This window comes from Atractosteus spatula, chromosome 17 (genome assembly GCF_055471065.1).
Source record: "Atractosteus spatula isolate fAtrSpa1 chromosome 17, fAtrSpa1.hap1, whole genome shotgun sequence".
NCBI classification, from domain to species: Eukaryota; Metazoa; Chordata; class Actinopteri; order Semionotiformes; family Lepisosteidae; genus Atractosteus; species Atractosteus spatula.
The window spans coordinates 10,214,016-10,228,362 of NC_142722.1; the positions used below are offsets into that span (position 1 = coordinate 10,214,016).

At 40.5% G+C, this 14,347-nt stretch overlaps 2 protein-coding genes across 2 annotated transcripts; one reads left to right on the top strand and one right to left on the bottom strand.

Moving 5' to 3' along the window:
- Positions 1-6,222: 6,222 nt before the first annotated feature.
- Positions 6,223-11,834, top strand: ess2 (ess-2 spliceosome associated protein). The gene is made up of 10 exons (XM_088936003.1): positions 6,223-6,651; positions 6,857-7,025; positions 7,903-8,001; positions 8,326-8,498; positions 8,830-8,947; positions 9,191-9,324; positions 9,735-9,837; positions 10,115-10,224; positions 10,510-10,625; positions 11,026-11,834. Exons 1-10 carry the CDS (start codon positions 6,511-6,513, stop codon positions 11,300-11,302), a joined length of 1,440 nt encoding a protein of 479 aa, XP_088792129.1. The 5' UTR covers positions 6,223-6,510; the 3' UTR covers positions 11,303-11,834.
- A 691-nt stretch (positions 11,835-12,525) lies between these two features.
- Positions 12,526-13,650, bottom strand: LOC148819062 (testis-specific serine/threonine-protein kinase 2-like). The gene has a single exon (XM_088936004.1). The coding sequence runs from the start codon at positions 13,648-13,650 to the stop codon at positions 12,526-12,528; it is 1,125 nt and encodes a 374-aa protein (XP_088792130.1).
- Between the last annotated feature and the right edge of the window lie 697 nt (positions 13,651-14,347).

Genomic DNA, 14,347 nt, shown 5'->3' on the forward strand with positions numbered 1-14,347 from the left:
TTTATTTAAGCATTACAGTTTTAACGGATTTTAAGAGCAATCAATTTAATGGTTCTGTGTGAACTGCAAGATTTAAGTAAAAACATATTCACAAGAAGAGTATGTTTTGCAAAATGAAAAACACAAAAAGTCTCTACCTTGGCATTTGAAAATAGTTTATAGTTTCATTTGGCACTAAAATATTTGTGCAAAAAAGTCCAAATATAAATTAAATATATATATATCATTTTATATTAGAATATGGCATTTTAGAACGAATGCTCCAAGTGTTACTGTAGAAAAATAGAAAATGTCTGAATCAGAGATGATACACTGATTTTCCAAAGAACAATAAAAAGAACAGTTGGTTTTTTTTTCTCTACCTCTTATTCTCGCGGAAGGATTGTATTTCTTTAGACCACAAATATGCTTTTGTTGGAAGCAGAGCCAAAGGAGATTAGTTGATATTAATCCCCTGTAATGGTTTTACCACTATTTGAACCAATACAGAAATGATAAGACGTTTGCCTTTATAAATCGCAAAGTGTGCAGATAGCATCAACCTAGTTTGAGTGACTATTACATCAGCAATCCGCTGGCTATTAGACTCTGGTGAATGGAATGAAAAGATGTTTATTGTTATCAGGTTTTGAACCCCCTTATCTCCAGAGCTTAGGGATAGATTTTCCAAATCCAATAATTCTTTGATAAAAAGAGGTGTATTGCTTTATATGAAATAAAGGATTTCCAACTGAAAAAAACTACAATCCATGAAAGTTTGCCTGTTAGTACCATTATAGTTTTTTTGTCAGAAATCCCACTGAATAAGTATGTTCCATCTGTAAGGATAATACCTCACAACATAAGCTTGAAAAGTTCTCTTATATATAGCTGTTCTTGGATTCTGAAAAAGATACATGTTGAGGCATTCGTTCAGTTAAGAGAATCCTTTAATTTGTACAGCAATCAAAAAGAAAATAATAAGTAAAAGATGCCTGATGAAGACATTTCAGATCTGAAAAGCCTCCACACTTCTCAAACAAATGATCTTTGCGCCAACAGGTGTGTGTGTGTGCATTTTAATTCTGTTCAGGCACACAGCTGCAAAGTCCAGCACAGTTATCAGTGAAAAGTGTAGTCATTGTGGATGCAGAGCATGTGAGCCTCAGATATAAATTCTAATAGTTTCTTGAAGCCGGGATCTGAAGTTTAAAGGGCAGTGAATTAAAACAGTGTGATTAATCCTCTGGCCAATACAAAGGGGGCTTTTAATCCCTTTAAGCACTAGACGCTTCTTGTGCTGTAGTGGGACAACTGCTTTGCAAATGAACAGTATTAAAAAAAGATGAGTTTCACAAGATCTAGCTGCAGGCTGAAAAAAATATTTCCGGAGTGTGATAACAGTTGATAATTGTGGGGATGCAGACTGTGCAATTTCGATTCTAATTACATTGTTATTAAGGTTATGCTACAGATGTTGTCAGCAACAGTTGCAATTTAAAAGCATGCTGTGTGAATCTGGAGTGGAAATATATAAGTAAGGCTACTAATGAGAGGAGGTCCTTTGGAAGTTACTAGTTATTTCATCCTAGGATCACATCCGGCAATTTCCTGAAAGATACTGGGATCAACATGGCTGGGTAGCTTCTTTTATACTTCCACACTCCTTAGGGCACAAAAAGTGTCTTCTGTTTCAGTTTTAGATGCACTTTCGCACAGTTTCCACATGTGCCCTTGAATATGTGTATCAGGTGCACTTGTAGTTTTCACTAAAAAGGCAATCTGGTTACAGTATCTTACATTTACACACCTTTTAACAGCAGCATCATATTGAAAACCTTTTCTTCTGCGTGCTGTTCTGTCTTGAACAGTGCTACATTTCAAAACAAAATTGCTCAAATTGCTCCTAAACCATTTTGTTTTCAAATACGAATGTTTATTGATATGGACAGACCATTTTTCCCCCTGAATCCTGATTGAAATTACCCCCAGGGTATCCTTCGTAGACTAAGTGACATTGTCAACTTGTATTCCGCTACCTCTCAGTTTTAATGTTAATTTACCTCCACTATGAGAACCTACCACATCCATTGCAAATCTAGAAAACGAGATTAAAAGGTGAGCATGCAAAGGTCAATTTCTACCAGAAATGTTTCTGCCAGAAAGGCCTGCCAAACGGCACACAGCAGATGCAACTTGCGCGCTGAGCAGTGATACTGAGCATTGCAAAAGCTCTGTGGGGAAATCCTGCCATTTATGCTTATGCCACTTTCCCTTTATTTCACACACAGGGACAATTTAATGCATGCCCTCACTGGGTCACGGAAGACTTACTTCACTTTGTCTAAATAACACCTTGCAATATATGAAATGATAAGTGCCTTTCTAAAGAATATGTTACACAGACAAAAAAAAAAAACAGCCCGTTTCTTAGGACTGGAATAGAATGTGAATCTAATGTCAGTTTAAAAAGAGAATCCCTACTCCCTCAATACCACTGCTACATTTAGATAAAAAAAAGGTTTCATACAGTCTACACCTGTAAAATGAAAGGGTTAATCTTCTCAGCTGTTCCTACTAATTCCCATTTTTCAGTCTATTTCTCTCTCTTTCTAACACCACCACAATAAGGATCTTAGTAGTTCTCTATCCTAATTTAAGAGGGAGAAATCAGATTTCCTTTTGGAAAGCAATGGAGTAGGATTAGCGAAATCTCACATCCTCGCTAACCCCTTAACAAAACTGGCCAGATTAGCTGGAATTTATTTTCAACTGCTTTATTTTTTTTTTTTCCTGCAGGAGGATTATGATTTTTTTTTCCTCCCTTTTTTCAAGTCAACTGCACTTATAAAGGCAGTCGGGACGCCTTTCGAGAGTGAAAAGACCATCGCAGAAAGGAGAAGGGACGGGGTTTTGTTTTTTTTTCAAATTACATTTCCCCTTTAAAGAGCAGGACTAAATGTGACCTGAAGTCCACAACTCTGTTTCACTTTAGGGGTGCAGAGCAGCAGAGGTGACCCCTTTATGAAGTCACTGTCTCCTGAGCTGGCATGGAACCTGGGAAGACTGCAAAGAGGAAGTTTTCGTTCTCCATTGAAGACATTCTAGCCAAGCTCCCAGACAATGATGGAGTCCGGGGGGACACTGGTGTTCCCCTGTCTGTCATCTGCATGTCTGCAGAACAGTCCAAGGAGGAAGTGGTGTTGAAGGTCATACCTGTCTCTCCTGCAGAACCTCAGGACCATTCCTGCTACTGCTGCTGCTGCTGCATCCAATGTGGTGAAACACCAGCTCCAGAATATCCACCTGCCACTAGTAAGTCTCTTTCCAAAACTGATGCTTGTGCAAAACAGTGCATTGAGGCATCTGAGGTCAAACCAGATAGACTGACTAGTTTGTTGATTGTTGTACATCTAGAAAACTTGGGTAAAAATAAATTAAATGAGCAATGAAATAGGATTTGCTTCTTGAGGCAAATAATCTGTTAGCAATGTTATAGCAATTAGTAATAATTGCAAATAATTGCAAATAATTAGCAATGCAAAAATACTGATTTCAAAACGAGCTTGTCAATTAAAAGCAACATGTTTCCTAGAAAAGGGGAGGTTAAAGAAGGATAAATATTAGAACTCAGTGTTTTCTTTTCCTAAAATAAGACAGTACAGAAGGTTTCTTCAGGTGATGACCTCTTTTCTTTCTGTTCTGTAACAATGAAAATATATTTAATTTGCGGAGTTTCAATGTATTACATTCAGGTTACTCTGTCATCACAGTTCTGTAAGCTCAAGTCAAAGTAATTTCAAAATTGTTTAGCCTTCTTTATTTGGGTAATTGCACAGTTCTTCAACAGCATCTGAACAGAATTTGCTTAATCATTCCTCAGTAATTCCAATAACTAATGAGTGCTCTAGCAGGTAATGAACATGCTACTCACAGGAAACTGAGCCCAGTGGCTTTAAAATCTGCTCCGCCTGCTGACACTCTGCTCAGGCTTCTGCCAGCCTTCCACTCCCCATGCTTCACCAGAGCTGTGCGCTGCAGCTTGCCAGGTGCTGTGGGCCAGAAAGCTGTTCCCCGACTGTCCCCCGGCCAGCGACACTCGCTCCCCCACCCGGCTCGAGGAATTCTTCTTCAGCCAGATCCAGAGGCGGACTCGCCGCCACCGGACCATCTTCACGGAGGAGCAGCTGCAGGCGCTGGAGGAGCTGTTCCGGCAGAACCAGTACCCTGACGTCACCACCAGAGAGCAGCTGGCCGCACGCACCCACCTGCGAGAGGAAAGGGTGGAGGTGGGTACTCTTTAGGGCTCTGAGGGCGTGGGACGGGGAACCTCCTTCTGCTTCCCCTGGGGATGGCGTTCAAGATTTCAGGGAATCAGGAGTTCTAAGACATCTCAGTCCCTGCAATTTCCCTCACGGGATCAATAAAGTATCTATCTATCTATCTATCTATCTATCTATCTATCTATCTATCTATCTATCTATCTATCTATCTAAGCCTCATTTTCTGAAACTGTTTACATTGGTCTATATTGTATTAGTTGTATGACCAGCATCTCCTTAACGTTATTTCCAAAAACCATGGTGCATGAGAGACCTGTCTAAAATAAAAGAATTGTATGCTTCTCTTCCTCTCTGCTTTAATGCAGTGGTCAAAAATCCACAGTGAACACAAGAAAGGACAATTCAGTATAGTCTGTCCACTAGAGGAAAGCAGTTTGTCTGAACTGGTTCATTAGAAACCAGTGGCTGGCACTGCTGTCTTACAGAAGTGGGGCTCTGGGTTCAATTCTGGACCCAGGGTTCTATCTGCGTGGAGTTTGCATGTTCTCCCCATGTTCGTGTGGGTTTCCTTCAGATATTCTGGTTATCTCCCACAGTCCAAATACTGTAAGTTAGTTGGCTTCTGGGAAAACTGGCTCTGGTGTGTGTGTGTGTGTGCCCTGTGATGGACTGGAATCCACCTTGAACCCCACCTTGTGCTCGTTGCTTGCTGGGAAAGACACTGACTCCCCGTGACCCTGAATTGAATTGGTGGATGATACAATAGAATAAGCTTAGCATTTTTGTGTGTAAATTTAGGGTACTAGTTTTAAAAGAACTGAGAAGTTCAACAGTTGCATAATTGCAGTGTGATATCAGTGTCATGACCTCTTTTTTACAAATTTCAGGTGTGGTTTAAGAACCGCAGGGCCAAGTGGAGAAGACAAAAACGCATGACTTTGGCTTCAGGCGACACAGACCATTGGAAAATCATCGAAAACACAGACTGAACATCAAGTTGTCCGCACACTAGAATCCTGCAATGATTATTTATAGTGCAGGATCGGCTCCTACACCCACCTGCACCTGTTTAAGTTTTTTTGGGATGGAATACTGTGTTTCCCAATGTGTTGAGTCTGATATCTGAATCTCAATAGCTGACGGAGGTTTTAAGCCTTACACAGATGCAAACACTTTGATAGTTTTAATAACACAAGCCAAAAATATTATGCTCCCCTCTGTCGCATTTCAAAAGCACCACCTATTAATTATAAATAGACATACAGTAGATGTCTTCAGATCAAATGTAAAATAATCCTATATCATGCAATTTTATTGAGTTTATGTAAAATTGTCTTTGTTTCCTCCTGTGTATGCTTTACATTCCCATTAATTTATGATAATGAATTAAAAATATAGCATTAAAAAAATAAAAACCAGTATGTGTTTGTGACTGTTTCATATACTATAATGTATTGATGACATAATACTTAAATCTCCATATGCTTTTTATCCGTTTAACTCAGCACTATTCCCATAAAGTATATAATAAAACATTCTATATCATAGTTACTCTGAGATGTCAAAGTACATTATTTTAATATATAGCTTACACAAATGTTTCACTTAATGGCAGTGTTTCTAAGAACTGGTAAGATTCACAATATAAAACATTTTATATTGTAATATTTTTGTATTTAATATCGCAATAACATTGAGCCCGATATATCTGGTTTAATTGCTGTAATCTACTCGATTTCTAATTACAAAGACTATGCTAAACTCATAATTAATAAAAAGTGGATACTTTAATATAACTAACATCGGTTTTACAACATAGAAAAACGTTGTTATTTCAAATATTAAAAAGCGCTCTTGACTCGTGTGCGTACTTCTGAAAATCAGATCACCAAAAAATCTCAAACAGAAACTACAACTGCCAGACGACCAGCCACGTAAACACACAAACTACAATACCCAGAAAGCCAGGCAAATCCCAAAGATACGTATCCATTACTTCCGATTACGTCATTTGTAAGGTCAAAACAAAAGTGGCGATGAGGTTTCGTGGTATATATTTTGTTGAAAAGAACAGAATGAGCCCCTTTCTCTTTTAAAACTGTTGTTGCTGGGCGTTGCTGTCCAAGGAAAACAAACTCTGTCGCCAGTAACTAGACTGTCGGGTTAATCGGGTTAAAAGACACAGGGTGAAAGCTAAAATCAGAACACGGACAGGCCTGGGTGTTTGTAGGAGCACCGCGCTCGAGTGATGGCAGCTCTCCACGAGAAAGGCCTGGTCGCCGGGCCGCTTGTCCCTGCGAGGTCCGAGACTACCCTCGCTATCAGTGGACAACCCACAGAAGAAAAGAAGTTGAAAAGGAACGTTCTCGATGAAGAAAATTACATTGAGGTACGTACTGGGAGCTTTGTCGAGTGTCTTAGGTTTTAAACTTATTTATTTAATGAGGTTATTTTTTCATCGATCTATTTAGAAGGATCAGTGAAACGCTAAAGGGTTTTCATTTTGTTAGTGATTAACAACGAGGATGCGGGTTTGTTTTAGGAACGACTGTAGCTTGACATTTCAGCACGCGTATTTTTATTGTTCGCAACAGAGCTTGGAGAAGATCATTCAGAGGGACTTCTTCCCAGATGTGGAGAAACTGCGGGCTCAGAAGGAGTATTTAGAGGCAGAAGAGAGCGGGGATCTCGAAAAGATGAGAGAAATCGCGATAAAATTCGGTTCGTCTTTGACCAAATCAACCCCACGACATTCCGTGCCTTGTAAGTTGTTGATCGGTGTCAGACTGCAGTCTCGGAATGCAGAGAAGGTGTAGAAAACTCTCCACAACCTTCTAGTTTAGTTTAGTTCTTGGTATGAGAGCCACTGTCGCGAACTGAAATTGTCACGTCTTGATTTTATGTCACGTTCAATTTGTCATAATCTGTGTGGACATATTGTTGTTTTCGATAATGATAAAAAAAAACATATTATAATTTACATCTTTGTTTCAGAATAACCTCACAAAAACGCAAAGTGGTGTTGTCACTTTGTCAGTAGTCATATTGCAGAAAATACCTAAAAAAGCGATTGCCTATGAATAAACTCCTTCATTACTATACATGTAATCCCTGCTATACTTTCTTTCTCTCTTCAGCGCTTATTCTTAGATCCAAGAGCCATAAATGACTTTCTTGTGTGATACATGTTGGAACAAGCTTTGTTTTACAGCATTTTGTGAAAGTATACAAGCATGACATTTCCTAGCTTGGTTTAACGAAAGAGTTGTACCTGATTGTATTGAAAGCAGACGCCTAATGACAATGCAGAACCTATGATACAAAGAAAATAAAAGTTATTTTTAGGCCACGCAGAAGCTTGTGCATATATTTCATTTTGAAGTGTAACGTGCATAATGTACCGTCTGAATTCAATCAGCAAAATCAGTGTGTAAACATTTAAGAACAATTGCATGACCTAATTTACAATGGATAACAGCTAATACTTTTGTACATAAAGAGGCCACATGGCTGAGGCCTAAACCCGGGACAAAATTTCAGTTTCGGTTAGAAACTAAACTGCCAGATTGAATGTGCAGCTTTTCTTGGGTTGTAACAGATTATGTAGTTCAGTTAACTTTTGATGCCTCCTCTGCATTAGACATCACTCCAGCAACGTTTGAGACACCAGATGGCCGGCTGGGATCCCCCTCGTCTTTACAGAACAAATCCAGGTTTGGGACAAGAGCTACGGAAGAAGGTAAATACTACGCGATTCCAGACTTTCTCCCTTAAAGAAGCAAAGGCTAAACAATAGTTTTCAGACTGAGTAGAACAAGAGTCGAAAGACTGTTTTTTTTTCAGTCTGAGGTCTGAGCATTTGTCGATGTAAGTGCATGGCAGATTGAAAATGGGAGCAAGGTCATTTGTGAATTGTGTTCAGCCACGGACTTCAAAGATGGAAAATTCCCTGGAACGTAGGTTACATAATGAATTGTTTTCTGTAAACAAGTAGCCATGTAAGCAGTAGGTTGCGCAACAGTTTTAAATCCAGACATTTTTCACTTTGCAATTTTTTTTTCAGGCGAGAAAGAAACAGACAAGCAAGAAGATAAAGAGCTGCCCACTTTAGATTCTTTTCTTGCGAAAAACACGAGTGAGGATAATGCCTCTTTTGAACAGATCATGGAGCTTGCAGAGGATAAGGAGAAACTCAGGCATGCATGGCTTTATGAAGCAGAGGTGGAATATAAACAGGTAAACTAATGCATGTACATAGTACAGTTTTATTCATAACACCTAGACTTTGTCAAATTATATGTTACTGCAATATGTTGTCTTACTCAGTACATGCATCGGTTTGTTTCTCTCATTTTACAGATTTCCAAAATGTATGACAAAGTACATAGTAGTGACTTATTACGTATGTATTTGCAGATTACACTCTTGAAATATCTTTGTTCATATGATCTTATTTTTACAGATGTAGCACACACTGTAATGCAATCTTTGACATTCTGATTTTTTTCAAATCATGTACTTAAAAATGAAGATGAGTCAGAGCACGATGTACCGTTTTGTTATGCAGCGACTGCAGGAGAATCTGGCGTTGCCGTCATCTGAAAAACAAGCTGTCGAAGCTGGAAAAGCGGGAGTTGAAACGTGGGAATATAAAGCAAAGAATGCTTTAATGTATTACCCTGAAGGTTAGTAGAATGGGTGGAGTTTAAGGAATACTTGGACTGCAGAATTTAATACTTCTTTGTAATGTTGGAGTATAAGTAGTTGCAAATTGTGGTGCGGCACCCTACTTCCCAGTTCTGCAGTAAACTATTGCCTAGACAGCCCTACACGCTGTCACCATCCTGTTGAAAGGAGTTTCCCCACATCTTGCTGGGTTTGGAGGTATTGGTATTTGTGATACATGAAACCCTGTTTCTTTTACATAGGTGTTAAAGATGAAGAGGTTCTCTTCAAGAAGCCAAGGGAAGTGGTTCATAAAAACACACGTTTCCTTGGAGACCCCTTTAGCAAAGCCCTGAGCAAATCGCAGCTGCAGCAAGCAGCAGCTCTCAATGCGCAGGTAGGTAGACTGACTGTAAAGGTGCTGTGTTAAGTACTGGTGAGTTGTGGTAAGGCACCCTACTGAACGGTACTGTGGTGAACTAAAGGCCTAGGCAGCCCTGAGGCTGTCAGTATTGTATTATAAGAAGTATTGTTTTGTGCTTGTATATATTTCTATATTATGCATTTGAATGAATAAATACATGTATAGAAAACTTTTGAGTTATCTACAAAAAACGTGCATTACCAAAGCCTTTTTAACAGTTGTTTTTAACTTCTCCGGCTGCATTCTTTGTTTGCAGTTACATAGGAAGATTTATACAATTAAATGAAATGATTACATCACATTAAGCAAATCTTATTTCACACATACCTAAAATCTTTCACAGATGTTATTGCATTTCTAAAAAAGAATTTTCTGTGTCCAAGTTTAAGCAGGGAAAAGTTGGTCCAGATGGAAAAGAATTAATCCCACAGGAATCCCCTAAAGTGAATGGTTATGGATTTGAGGCAACTCCATCTCCAGCACCTGGTAAGACATTGTGGAACACTGTTTGATGTTTTCTTTTTCCAATTGTACATTTGTTAAGAAATGTAATTTGTTTCAAAGATGAGATTGTCAGCATCTGAAGCAAGGATTATAATGGAAAGAAAAAACAGAGAAGTGTATCTAAATATAGGCAGTATATAAATAAACCCTCCTTTGAAGATGCAGCGTGAACATTTACTGCTGTTTCCTGTTAGTACGTCTTTTGCAAAGCTTGTCTAAAAATGTAAGCCTTCAGCTTACTATGTTGTTTCTCTTGCAGGGGTGACTGATTCTCCTTTCATGACCTGGGGTGAAATAGAAAGCACTCCATTCCGACTGGATGGCTCAGACACTCCATATGTGGAGAGGAACCATGGTCCATCTTTTAAGGTCAGGTATTTTAGCTGCATTGGGACTCAAGCTGCTTAGTGAACAAATGATTTTATTCATCTTTTTTTTTGGTAAAATGTGTTGTGTGTGAGTATTAATACAAATAATCTCAAAGTATAAATCCTGCTTGTATTGTACCCATGCAGGAAAAAAAAGGTGTTCCTGACTTTAATGTGTGTTTAATTGTGTCTGTTGTGCACAAGTCTCTGTCATTACATGCGTCATCCTAGTAGCATGCATGGAAAATTAGTCGACCTCTCTGATTGAAGCTTGTGTGCCTTGTAGATTCCTGAACCAGGACGACGAGAGAGGTTGGGTTTGAAAATGGCAAATGAAGCTGCAGCTAAGAACAGAGCAAAGAAGCAAGAAGCATTACGGAAGGTCACAGAAAACCTGGCGAGGTGAGGCACTCAAATGAGATGTACGATAAGAAAAGAAAACCAATAAGTTTGATGGTTGGTTTCTGAAAGTCTTTTCTGTTCTCTGTCAGTTGCTATAATAGGAATACTTACATTAGATATTCCCAGCTCTGATCCTGGAGTGTTACAGCTAACTGACTTAGAGATACTCTGTAGCCACTGATGAAAGATTATGTTAATCTAGACAAGCCACTAATTTGTTTATGTAATTTAGATCTTAATTGGAATGTGAGCAGTCTCTAGAATCTGGGGTAAGAGACTGCTGCTGTAATATTCAACAGGTGAAAGGTTGAAAGGATGAAGAAAGGGTGTGATTAAAATCATACATAAATAGGACATATGATTCTCTCTGATTATAATAATTTCTGTTGTTTTTTTGCAGCCTTACGCCGAAAGGCTTAAGTCCAGCCTTGTCACCAGCTTTGCAGAGACTTGTGAACAGGACAGCCAGCAAGTACACCGATAAAGCCCTGAGGGCCAGCTACACCCCTTCACCTGCACACACCACAGGCTGCAAAACGCCAGTGGGAGGCCTGCCAACACCAAAGGGCACCCCAACACCAAGTAATGCACGGACCCCCGCATCTCAGGACCCTGCCTCCATTACTGACGACCTCCTGCAGCTCCCGAAAAGAAGAAAAGCGTCCGATTTCTTTTGACTTCTTAAAAGCACGCTAAATGGAACTGTAGGAAACAGCACACGCTGCCCGTCTATGAAAGGGCAGGGCTAAAATAATGGATTTCAAGAGAGGATGACTGGAATTACTGGACAGTTTTTTTTCCCTCAAACAGAATCCTGTTACAGGTTGGAGTTTGGGCGGTTTTAGAATTCTAAGTGCACTGTGTTCATGCTGCAATTAAAAATTCGGAACTGCAATCGGAAGAGAATGTGAACTAATGGTGGGTTGTTTGTCATTCTCCTTTATGTTCTACAAAAGTAGAAAATTGTTTTAATCAGGCATTAAAACATTTGTACAGTGAAAAAGAAATATTTTTATATTCACTCATTCTTTTTTCTGAACGTTTAAGAATTTAGTATTGTATTTTAGAATTGTCTTGTAATATATGAAAAGTAGTAGTGTTCAAAGATTCTCAAGACTGTTGTGTTTGATGTACTGTGTCTCAACTTTCACATGTCTCATTCAAATGGCCAGGCCGAAATAAAATCTTGGCTTTAAAGGGCTTAAAACATCCATGGTGAATTAACATTTTTCTTCAGATGGTCAAAAGAATTTAGTGCCCAATCTAAATGTTAGTTTTCCCAGTTGAAGTCGGTACGCTAACCTGCACTTGGAAAAAGAACTGTCATGCTAAGACTATATGTCATATAGTTATCTTGAAGAGCTTCTTTTTAAACACTTCACGCATGTGAGTTTTCTGAGATGTTTTTTTTTGGTAATATGGTTTACTACCTCCTCCCCCCTCCCAATAAATATTAAAAGCACTGGCGGACAGACTAGGGTAACACTCCTGGAGACCCCAATTCACCGGACAGTAGCGTGGAGCTTGTCTGACTCCCAGATGTGAGGTAGAAGGAAGATTCAGGATCCACAAGGTTCAGGATAAAATGATAATTGAGTGCTCTCAAATAAAATACTTGAGACCCAAGCCTGAGATAATAACAGTAAACGATTTTTTTTTTTCTAAAATCATGTTTGATCCTTCCAGGGAAGAAAACCTGCGTGAATTTCTTCAAGCATTCGTCATTATATCCCGCAATTATACAAAGTACAGCATAATAAGGGAATCACTTGTCTCAGAATAATGTGATGGGAACTCATTTTAAACTGCTTAGTACAGGCTTCTGTTGTGCAGGAGAAGCAATGATCTGTACATATTCAACGTACTTGAGAACATAATCATCTGCTTTGTTTTAATCGCTTTATCGATGGTGCTCCTCGTTGTTCATGTGGGCAGTTTGCTTTGCGTGGGCGGAGGACTTCCTCCGGTGGCATGGCGGTGGCTCGGGGTCAGTCGCGTCTCTCGGGGCTTTGCAAGCCCTCTGCTCTGGCGCGTCTGCCTCGCACTCCGCGCCCGCGTCCTCCGGCGCCTCGGGCTCCGCGTCCTTTTTGCCGAGGCTCGGGTTTTCCGCCCTGCTTTCTCCCCTGGCTCCGTTTCTCGAGTAGCCCCTCGAAGTGGAAGGGCCGTCGGCTTGTTTCCGAGCCGCCTCCTGCGTTTTAGGCCTCGGCCCCCTCAGCCAAGCGTGGTCCAGGATCTCGTCTATTTCGATGCGCCTGGAGACCTCGGGGTTCAGCATGCGATAGATGAGGTCTTTGCACTCCGGCGCCAGGGTTTTAGTCCTGGGGAAGTCCACTCGGTGCTCCTTCTGAATTTTAAGCATCTTCTTAATGTTTGAATCATCGTACGGCATGGACCCGCAGAGCATGATGTACAGCACTACCCCCATGCTCCAGATGTCGTACACTTTGGGGTTGTACGGGATGCCTTGCAACACCTCCGGAGCCGCGTAAGCAGCCGACCCGCAGAAGGTTTTACTGAAAACGATGTTGGCATCCTCGTGGTGACACCTCCGGCAGAAGCCGAAATCCGACACCTTGATGTTAAAGTCTTTGTCCAGGAGCAGATTCTCGCATTTCAGGTCCCTGTGCACTATGTCCAGGTCGTGGATGTATTTGATCGCCAGCGCTAACTGGCGGAAGAGTTTTCGGCAGAAGTCCTCCGGCAGGGCACCTCTGAACTTGATGAACTCCAGGAGGTCCCCCTGAACGCCAAGCTCCATGATCATGTAGACCTTCCCATCGGAGGTCTCGAATATCTCGAAGGTCTTCACGACGTTTCGGTGGTTGAGCACGGCCAGGATCTCCATTTCCCGGGGCAGGAACTTTTCCAAGAAGTCCGCGGGCGCTTTTCTCCTGTTGATGATCTTGACCGCGACGTTGGTCTTGAGGCGGTCGGAGTAGGCGGATTTGACCTTGGCATAGGACCCTTCTCCTAAACTGATGCCCAGCGTGTAGCCTCGTTTCTTCAGCACCAGCGCGTCGTCCATGGCAAAGTAACGCCTCAAACGCCCGTCCGTGTTTTGTTGCAAATTCTCATCATTCCCAGTTTTGAATCGCGAGTGCACATTGCAGCACCGCGTGTAACTTTAACTTCAACGTTTTTATCCATCGTACTGATTTCTTTAGGGCATTAAGATGACGTGACACGGCAATTATTTCGTTTTGATGACAGGAGCGACAATGTCATTGTTTCTTCACTTCGGCACATTATCAACCCCCAAACCATCCCGTTGCTTTTTTTGTGTTTTAAAAAGGAGTGTAAGTACCTATCAATCGCACGTTTAGAGTTGTCTTCATCGATTTTCAATCTTTTTGTTCAGCAGTGCAGAGATTAACTTAATGGGAAAGGAGAAAAACGGAAATTGCCCGTCGATCAGGCCCTGGGATAAAACGGGTGTTTTTTCTTTTCAAATGTGATGGACAAAGGTGTCCAGCTTTCATCAGGGGTCACATAACTAAACAAGTCGTTTCTTATATCGGACTCGCCGTGACTAAAAAGAAAAGTACGACATCAATTCTTAGAATGGAATAGCACCCTGTTAAGAGACTGTAAAGCAAAGCTTTAATTCTGTTAAAATGAATTCTGTCAGGGGAAAATAAAGTAGTGATACGTTTGCACTGACGAAAATGTCTGTAGGCCAAGGTGAATCTCATTACTCAATTGGATGAGTGCTTCAGGCAATG

Excerpts from the sequence above, each read along its gene's own strand:
- ess2 (XM_088936003.1), top strand. The coding sequence starts at position 6,511 with ATGGCAGCTCTCCACGAGAAAGGCCTGGTCGCCGGGCCGCTTGTCCCT. Across the intron at positions 10,225-10,509 it reads ACCATGGTCCATCTTTTAAG|ATTCCTGAACCAGGACGACG; the intron begins GTCAGGTATTTT and ends TGTGCCTTGTAG. Across the intron at positions 10,626-11,025 it reads GTCACAGAAAACCTGGCGAG|CCTTACGCCGAAAGGCTTAA; the intron begins GTGAGGCACTCA and ends GTTTTTTTGCAG.
- LOC148819062 (XM_088936004.1), bottom strand. The coding sequence starts at position 13,650 with ATGGACGACGCGCTGGTGCTGAAGAAACGAGGCTACACGCTGGGCATC.